Source organism: Egretta garzetta, unplaced genomic scaffold, assembly GCF_000687185.1.
Source record: "Egretta garzetta isolate BGI_Z169 unplaced genomic scaffold, ASM68718v1 scaffold85, whole genome shotgun sequence".
NCBI classification, from domain to species: Eukaryota; Metazoa; Chordata; class Aves; order Pelecaniformes; family Ardeidae; genus Egretta; species Egretta garzetta.
In genome coordinates, this window is record NW_009259718.1 from 119380 (window position 1) to 128912 (window position 9533).

General features: G+C 46.1%; 1 protein-coding gene across 1 annotated transcript; it reads right to left on the reverse strand.

The window, feature by feature from the left end:
- Window positions 1-6: 6 nt before the first annotated feature.
- IGSF11 (immunoglobulin superfamily member 11) lies at window positions 7-4863 on the reverse strand (the record flags this gene model as incomplete). Its single annotated transcript, XM_035894600.1, has 6 exons — window positions 4705-4863; window positions 3266-3473; window positions 2305-2460; window positions 1196-1318; window positions 814-964; window positions 7-121 (listed from the first exon to the last, which is right to left on the reverse strand). Coding segments are annotated over exons 1-6 (792 nt in total), but the record flags the coding sequence as incomplete, so codon positions are not given.
- Between the last annotated feature and the right edge of the window lie 4670 nt (window positions 4864-9533).

Sequence of the window (9533 nt, forward strand, 5' to 3'; positions counted from 1 at the left end):
GTCGGTCCAGTAGCGGCTTGTGTAGGGGTTGGAGGAGGTGAGGGTGTCATTCTCCGAGGAGGATGCATCGGCGGGGAATGTCTTTGCAGCGGAGGAGCATTTGGGCGGCAGGTCGTCCTCCCTGGGAAGGAGAGGGTGTGAGGCCACATGGAGGATGCTGCCCCACTTGCCCACCCCCCGCCACACCCTGCTAGGGTCAACACCATCAGTTCAAGGTGAAGGACAGCACCAACGGAAACCAGCATTGCTCCTTGGCCCATTTGCTCATCCCTCTTTGCAGGTCTGTGCACATTAATTGCTCCATGTGCCTACTGCTGAGGCAAATGACCCACACTCATGTGTCTAGGGGGGCAAAACCAGTGGTTGTAACAGCCATTGGTACTACGCAGGCAGTCAGTATGGCTGTAGCTGTACAACCAATGAAGCTGATCCTCAGGGGAGCTTCAGGAAGCTACCACAGGGAATGACTGTGGCTGCAACACCAAAGAAGATTACAGTTGTATCTCCAGACCTTTTCAGCTACCACTGTCTGGTATTGTGGGTCAGGATCCTCATCACGTGCAGAGTCACTCTCCCATAGAGTTAACAACGTCAGACCAATGCTCTTGGTAAAGGCAATACTGAAAACAAAATCTGTCATTACTGTTCTTCATTTGCTCCCTTCTTTTTCTGGACAGATATGGACATCTTCCCCTGGCCCATGGGAACACACTCAGGATTAGCAAGAATGAGATTTCTAATTGCCTTCCTACCAGCCACTGCTTTTGCTGGGCAATCAGAGGTCCCCCGCCACCAGCTTTCCCTGGCCCTTACCTTATCTCGTTGGGAATCTCCTCCTCTTCTTCTTCTTTGTGTTTATTTTTCCAGTAAAAGAGTGCCACGGCCACCAACACAATGCAAACAACGAGCACAATGGCACCAGTGGCCACCGCTCCTGCAATCAGGCCAATGCTCCGGGGGTGGGCTGTGGGGATGATTGAACAGAGAATGGAGAAGAAATTAGGGCTGGGCTGTAGCCGGTCACAAGCATTTGAAGTTACCATGGCTTGGGAGGGGGGAAAGGCAACATCCCCCTTCCAGGGCACAATGATCTTCTGATAGAGGGGTACATGGTGGCTCACAGCAAACATCGTTACACACTTTACTGTCATAAGACAGATGCAGGTGGCCAAGCCTCCCTTAGCAAAATACTTACGTGCAATGACTTGCAGGTCCAGAAGGCAAGTGCTGGTTCCAATGGCATTTGAAGCCACACATTGGTAAAGACCTGAGGACACAGTGCTGATATTTCGGAGAGTGACAGTGCCCTGGACTTGGTCTAGTCAGAGAGAAAAGAAGGATTTAAATCCCTCTCCCCTTGAGGAAAACTGAAAAGGCAAATCCAGCAAATAGAGAATGATGGTGCAAGACTCTTAAGAGAAATAAATTAGGAAATAACCTTGAGATGGAAGCATTGTGCACACACACACACACACACACAAGATTAGGTCTTAAGGAGCTTACACTAGATGTTTCTTTTTCTTCTTATAGATGAATTTCTGCAAATGAAAGCTCGGGACTCTCAGCATTGTATGAGAAAAGGGAGGAAAGAAGAGATGTGCAATTACCTATACCCCGATCTACCTGATTAATTCAGTCCTGCCCTGCTCTCCCATATCTGGGCTCCCCACCCCATGCTCTGCCAATTTTCTTCATTCCTGAATTATGTAAAACTTAAATGCTTGCATGTTCTTAAAATACAGCAAGATAAAGGGCAAAAGTCCCACTATCACTACTTGGTCAGGACACCTAGGCTAAGAAATCTTATGGTTGGGACTTGGAGCTGGGCAATATCCAGTCTGATCAGAGCCTTGCTTTTACACACATCTGAAAGGCAGCTCTGGCAGTGACTTATTGGAGAACAGCGACCTCAATGTGAGAAGCTGGCAATATTTTCTTGGGATGACCCTGACTCCCTTCTCCCAGTTTCCAATCTGTGAGCCTTTCATTCGGTTTAAAATGCAGGTGAATTGGCAGCTGAAATCTCCAGCCACATGGCAACATCTGGCAACCATGTTCTCTCTCTCCCATTCAACCAGAACCTTGTTGCTCAATGGGGAACATGTTTCTGTACCAAAACAACATGAAAATTTAAGTGGCCGCTGGAAGGGTACCTACTCCACCATGGGCTCTAGGAATCTTCGTTCAATAAAGTGACCATGCAAGTGGTGGCAGACACTGAATGAGCCATGCCACCTCTGGTGGCTCAAAGGAAAGCCCAGGCTGTCACCTGGGAAATAAGAGGATAATCAACAGAACAAGCACCTTGTGTGGCAGTTGGGGGCAACTTGGGAACATTGTCCAGTTTCTCCCAGAGGTATGTTGGCCGAGGGATGCCTTCTTCCGAGCTGCAGGTCAGTGTTATATCGCTGCCCACGTCCAGGGACCCCTGGATTCTGCAAAGTGGGGCAGAAGGAGGAACTGCGAGAGAAGAGGGGAAAGTGACAGGAGATCAGGAAATAGGACCAAACAGTGGAGTGCAAGCTCTTTCTGGGCACACGCTGCTGGGGAAAGCAAGGACACTGGCATGAGCTGACAAGAGGACAAGAAGGAGGCAGCAGACAAAAACCCATTAAGGTTTGGGGGATGACAATTCACAAAGATTCCTGACCCACCAGCCCATCAGGGTTACAGACTACTGCTGACTTTGACAGGACCCAGTACTCTTGGATCCCTCCCTAGAGAAAAAGAGGGTGAACATTTCTGTGTTTCAGACAGGGTGGTGAGCAAGGGTGGTGAGAGCTAACAGAGCTGCAGACAGAATTTGCTGTGCTTGGGTTTTGCTTTCATATCCCTACAATGGCACACACTCTGGAGTATTTAACATCCTAGGGAGCATCCAGTACTAATTGCTTCCATGAAAAGGAAGCAAAGATCTAAAGTCATTCTCTTCTCAAGTTGCTACACACAAAACTTATGGTCCCTTCAGCTCTCCAGGATGCCCTCGTATTTTATTCATGTTTCTTTGCAACTCCACATCACGATGCTGCCACAAAAGCTTTCTCTCCACCATATTTTAAAACTCCATTATATGCTACCAGCATATGAAGGCTATGTGCCTGACAAACTCCCACAACACCCACAAGGCAGCCCATCCCTCGCCACAGGATGTCCGTGGGCTCCAATGCATGCACTACCATATTGCTCTGCTATGATGCACTATCATGCACAGAGGATGCCCTTGTCCCTGTTCCTCCCTTCTCCCCCATAATCCCAATAAACACACCCAAGACAGTAAGTCCAATGACTCCAATATTCCTGACGCCTCGGTCGGGAAGATTGTTGACCAAACACTGGTATGTTCCAGTATCCGATAGCTGAGTGTTGTTGATGAAGATGGAGGCACTGGTGGTTGGCATTGTCACAGCAAACCCCACTCGCCCATAGAACTGGGGTGCACCACCAAAGATCTGACCCCCTTGGTAGAGAATAACCTGGAAAAGAAAAGAAGTCTCAAACAACACTCTTCAGGAGCTGAGCAAGGAGGAAGAACAACAAGCAAAACATGGGCTTCCAAAGCCAAAAGGACCCATTCCTAAAGCATCTCTAAGTAACCAGACCTCAATATACAGGTGTCCCAGGCAGACCCATCCTAGCAGAGGTGTTTTCTCTAGAAAAGGAATACACTCTGTAGCCTATTTTATGACAGTAAAAATATTCACAGAGGTAGCAGACTGGATAGGTACCCAAGTCTTTTGGCATAGCTGGATTGGCAATACCAGCCTGCTTCATATAATAGTCATTACCCAGCTGGACAGGATCGATGTAGAGAGGCAGAGCCTCTCCACAGGTCAGTGAGTACTTTGCTGGAAAGCATCCACCCAGTGGACCATATCATTCTGAGGCTCAGCCGGTAAGATCCTGCCGTGATTTGACACTGCTTACTGAAGATCACTGGGATGATCTGAATGACAGGCAATGCAACTCTTGAATCTGCACAGCCTCTACCAGTCAGACAGCTTATATAGCAGTCTGTACTCAGACCAAGTCCCTGAGGAGCAAGTATTCTTCAGTACAGGTTCTCATAACTGAATATCAAATGTGACGGGAGCAGTGTGACCCAAGATAAATGCATTTCAGAGCAATGGCATTCTTCTGCTGTCAGAGTATGTGGGCAAAATCCAGCCCAGCAGATCTCAGGTTATGATTCTTGTGCCTACCACAATAGACTCTCATTTGCTAATATTTGTAAGAATGGGCTTGCATAAGTAACAGACAGTGAAAAAGTAAGAGGGGAAGTAAAAGGGGAGATGAGCCTATGAGAGGCCATTTGTTCTGGCACATTTTACACAGAATTCACAGATTTAAGCCTGCAGCTACTCCCAGATCCTCCAAATCCCGTATCAGGTGCACCAAAGTGTGGATTACATCTCCTGTGCTCTTTTGAACATACAAACCACCAGAGATCCAGGGCAGACGTATGGTATCACATACACCTGTCCCAATTGCTGGCTAAGGCAGCCAAGGACACAATGTGCATCAGTTAACAAAGCATCGAAGAAATCAGATTCATGTAAGATCCAGAGGGCATGTTCAGCAATGAAAGGAACGTTCTGAGACAACCAGAGACTCAGCATTGTAAAGGGACTACATCCAGATCAGCGTGGAAAGGGTGAGGAAAGGAAAACCCCAAAGAAATGTGTGCTCCAGTAAGAAAGGACCTACCTGTTGAGGCTGGTTGGCGTTAGAAAGAGGAATGACCATCCAGATGACATTAAGGTTAGTGAGAGCAGCGTTAGTGGTGAAGGTGCAGGGCAATACTGCTGTCTGGCCTCGGGCAACCTGGATACTCCCTGAACTGACTGACACCTCCAGAGGACACACCAGACCTGAAAAGAGAAGGACACCCAGTTCAAGGATTTCAGGAGAAGGACTCCCAGTTCAGGCATTGCAGGTGGCCCCATACGCATGAAGGTCATGACAGCAGCATCCTGTTGTTACACAACTGTCGCTTACCAATCACTTCAGGCTGAAAAGAATTATATTCCTCCCTCAACAGATCAGGCTGCTCTTGTGCAGACATTTTTCACAGGCAAATGCAGATAGGCAGCTCTTTTAAGTGAGAGCACTCTAGTTTCAGAGCCTCTGAAAACAACAGGTTTTGTTTTGGCGACAGGGAAAGATCTGGAAGAACAGCCAAGCTGTGTCTAAGAGATAATGAAATATGTTTTCAAACCCATCAATCTTAATGATGCCCAACATTACTGAAACAGAAAAGGAAACTGCATTCTAAAAGTCTTCACCAAGGGGTAAGAAGAGAAAATATATATCATTAAAGAAGAAACACAGCTCTCCCCCCACTTCTACGCCTCATAAAGTCCAACATGAGCAGAAACATTTTAGTGCTATTTTTAATTTAAAGGGTTAAAAACTGAAATCTTTTCCAGTCCATGTATTTCTATCTAGCTGGTGAAAAATGACTACTGATAATGGAGGATCTCATAAAATCTCATTTATTTTCCAGCATTTCCACCATTCACTTCTTTGCATTCCACACAGCCTGGACAGGACTCAAAGCCTGATAAGCCCCAGTTTCCCAGCGCAGCAGCTCAAGGCTGCAGTTTTTAGACTGCAAGTCACACAGGGAAATATCTCTGTTCCTACTGCCAAAATCTTGTCAAATGAAACTAACCAAGGAGTCACCACCACCATTTTGAGTAGCACTAAAATTCTTTAAACCATTTTTCCCCACAAAAATCAAAATACTGGCTACAAAAAACATCTCTCTATTATGACAGCTCACTATCTTCTTGTTCAAAGCATGTGGGAGGCTGCTGGAGGAGAAATCAAGGAGCTCAAGATCCAAGACAATATCAGAATATTGCTAGCATCCAGGTGTAGTCTTGTGGACCGTCCTATTCTCTTGCTGACTCCAGGAAGGGCTGCCAGCAAAGTTTCTGCTTTCTGCCAAGAGACACTGGTTTGCTGAAGGTGAAATGCTCCATGAGACTAGGTTTCTATCTGAACTATGAAGAAATTGAACAGGCTAATTTCTGAGAAAAAGATGAGTGGCCTCCTGCATGCTTGTCTGCTGGGATTCTTCCCAGCCTACTTAATGGAGAGATGGGGCACTCAGAACCTGGAAGTGCTGAGCTTCATATGCCACAGATCCAAAATTTCTAGCACCTGATCAGCCTGTGATGAGTTCCTGGGTTTGGACTGACTGCTCTAGAGCTGCAATACCCCCGCTTGCAAATCCTCAGCAACCTCCTCTGGACTTCCGATCTTTCCTCCGTATCTCCCACCCCCAAAACCCCAGATAGTTCAGGGAAGCTCCAAAGTGCTTCAGAACATATCCAGACAAAATGCCATTTTAATCTCTCCAAGTGGAATTCATGAGTTTCTTACTTTGCAGAAAAAGAGAACAAGTCTGAGTTTCCTCACGGGCTTGGAGCATATTTAAAAATACAGAACATTTTGGGAATTCCTAGGGAAACTGTTCATTTCTGGTGCTAACATCTCAGAGAACTAGGTGCTTGGATGAGGAACAGCTGGTGAAAGCTTAATCCATCAATCTCCTATGCAGGGCTGTCAGCAGCAAGTGGAAGTAAATGATTTGAAGACCAAATAATAAGCATCACCTGTATTACAGGGTATCTGCCTTCCAGTTGCATCTGTGATTAACAGACTGGGAATGGTTTTGGAGTCTTCATTTTCTTATGGCTGGCCGGGAAGTTGCAGTAGCCCAAAACCCAGAAGTGATCCATGTCAACTTTGGAGATGTCTCTTACTGAACACGACCCTGACAAGGGATCGCCTTTTCTGCAGGCCTCAATTTAAAGGCTACCTTGCCACAACTAGTCATCCAGTCTAGCATCATCCATGTCCTAAACAGTGTGCAGGGAGTCACAATAACTTTGACATTTATTGGATTAACCTCTCTCTCCAAGATGGTGCAGAAAGCTTTTCTGCCATGTTCAGCATAGATTTAATGAGATGTTGTCCACGCGAGGAAAACTAGCTACTCATCTGATTTGGAATTGCAACATGTGTTCCTCAGCCCCATCCCTTATCCCCCCAACTTTCCCCTCCAAGAAAAACCCACACATTCAAATTCTTGTCATTCAGGAAAAGTAAAACTTAGGTGTGAGTATTCATAAATGGCAAATTTACTGGACAAGTTAGAGTTTACAGTTTGCATTGCAGGATTAGTTACAGCAATCACTCAATCATCAAGATGATGTGATTTTCACACCTAACCACTCTCTTGCTACTCCTAATATTTACTATTAAATGACTGTAAACATCCTGCAGAACAATAAAAACATTAAAATAGAACATGCCTAATTTCTCACTGTAAAAATAGTTTTCAATACATTTGACAATTTCCCAACCAACTTATGAACAATTTAAAAAAGGAAAGAAAACACACAATACTCCCTTTGCTCTGCCAGTGCCCCACTCTCACCCTGCAGCACCCCACAGCCCCCATAATCCCTTCCTCCATTCAAGGAACCGCAGCATCCCTTTTAATTTGAGTATCATTAGGTGGTTTCTGTGAGGGGTGCGGAGCTGAGGTCTCCACCCATTTCTCTTGCCAAGGGAAGCTGCTTTGAACCTGGGCATGCAAAGACGATCACCCCACGACTACCACGATGTCCTGTCTCGTCTTGTTAAACCACCAGGCAAGCCAGCTCCTCAGACTTGCTTTTGCCTCACGAATCCCAGGGCCTGTCAGCTGCTCTTTGGCCCAGGATGCACACAAGGCAGGCAGCACTTAAAGACGAAGACTCGTTTTGTTAAGCTAAGTGGCACCTGCAGGGCTACAGCTGGGGAAAACACACACAACTGCTTCTGACAAGGAAGTTTAAACAAGGCGACAGGGGAGTCAGGAGACCAAATGTAGGCAAAGTCCTCTTCCACCAGCATAAACAGGGAGGTAGGCTGCTGCATGAACATAGCACCGGGAGGGCATTACTACAATGTGACTCAGCTCTCAGGGAGGCAGCTGAAAGAGCAAAGATCAAATCCTCTTCAGAAGCTACAGCGTCTTTCTTTATATCTCAGACTACTAGAAAATGTAACACACACATGCCCTTGTCCATCTACGCAAAGATCTACGTGACTGCATCCTTCCACACCAATACTCATGGCCTAAAACACAGATGGATGCACACAAAGACGCATACACTTATAAACCTGTATGCCCAGGAAGACACCTAGTAGGAAAACTCAACTGAATGTTACATATTTAAACATTTCAAAACTAGGAGTTACAAAAGTGTGGCTTTGAATTAATGCACAAGGAGGGAGACAGGGGAGAGAGGGAGGAAGAGATTTCAAATTTAGCATATCTATTGGGATAAGGATTTTTCAATGCAGCCTAAGGAATGAGGGCTTGAATTCCCTTGGGTAGATATAAATGCAAATATAGATATATGCATACACATACAGCCCAGTCTACCAAGTCAAATTACACATAAGAGGTCAGAAAAATCAAGCAAAGGATGTTGTAAAGGGCCTCTTTTTGCAAAGGTACACAATCCAGATCTTTTCTAAGCATTCAGAGAAGTTTAATGACTTGTGAGAGACAACATGAATTGATCACCACCAAATCAGCTTCTAGAATTGGATTACAATGGCCATTACACCCTCTCTTGTATGTGCAGTCTCCTCCTTACTTAGTAATTAAGCGTCCCTGTAAGCAGCAAGCCTGGAGGAAGAGCAGGGTACACCAGCGTCAGCAGAAAGAGGAATGGGCCCTTCCTGTACATGGAACACTTTGATCTTAGCTTGATTCTGCAAACAGCTTTCTCCTTTGATCCTGATGCAGCGAGCTCCCATCACTAATTAGAATGGATGCTCCATTTTTTTGTCCCCTATCAGGGAACCAGCCAGCAGAACAATGTTTTGGCTACAGAGGCTCTTTCAGAGTTTCTTCATATTTCCAGGACCAAGTAATTATTCTGGCAACAGATCACTCTGATTTCATTTTTGATGGGTCACTACTGCTTTTCCAAGTAGCACACTCAGCTCCCTCCCCTACATCCGTGAAGGAGTCCATGTAGATAGTTCATACAGCATGACACAAGGCCCAGTCCCGCAACCAGCATTTGCCTCCCTGCTGGGTATGAGGAGGAGGCGGATGCTGCCCCATGTTTGCTAGCTGCGCTTATAGGGGTTGCAAGCCTGGGAGACTTCAGAATATACCAGATACCATAAAGCTGAAAGACACAGGTGCATCTTAGCACTTTGACTCATTCTAAGTTGACTGAAAATGTTCCCAGCTCCTGCCCACTGCCACACCTCTCTGCCAGAGATCACCAGCAAGACCAGCAAATCACTTCAGCTGACAGCCCCATGAGTGAAATGAGGACTTCCACCGCCATCAACAGGCCAGGTTATAACACGAACAGTTGATGCACAATCACCAGTCCGTATTACCATGATGGCAGATGGTCACAGACCACAGGGGCCTCAGAGGCTGCAGAGGCTGTGCTTTCAGGAAGCACTGTGGTCACACTTTTGAAGTTACGCTAAGGGCACGTCCTCCT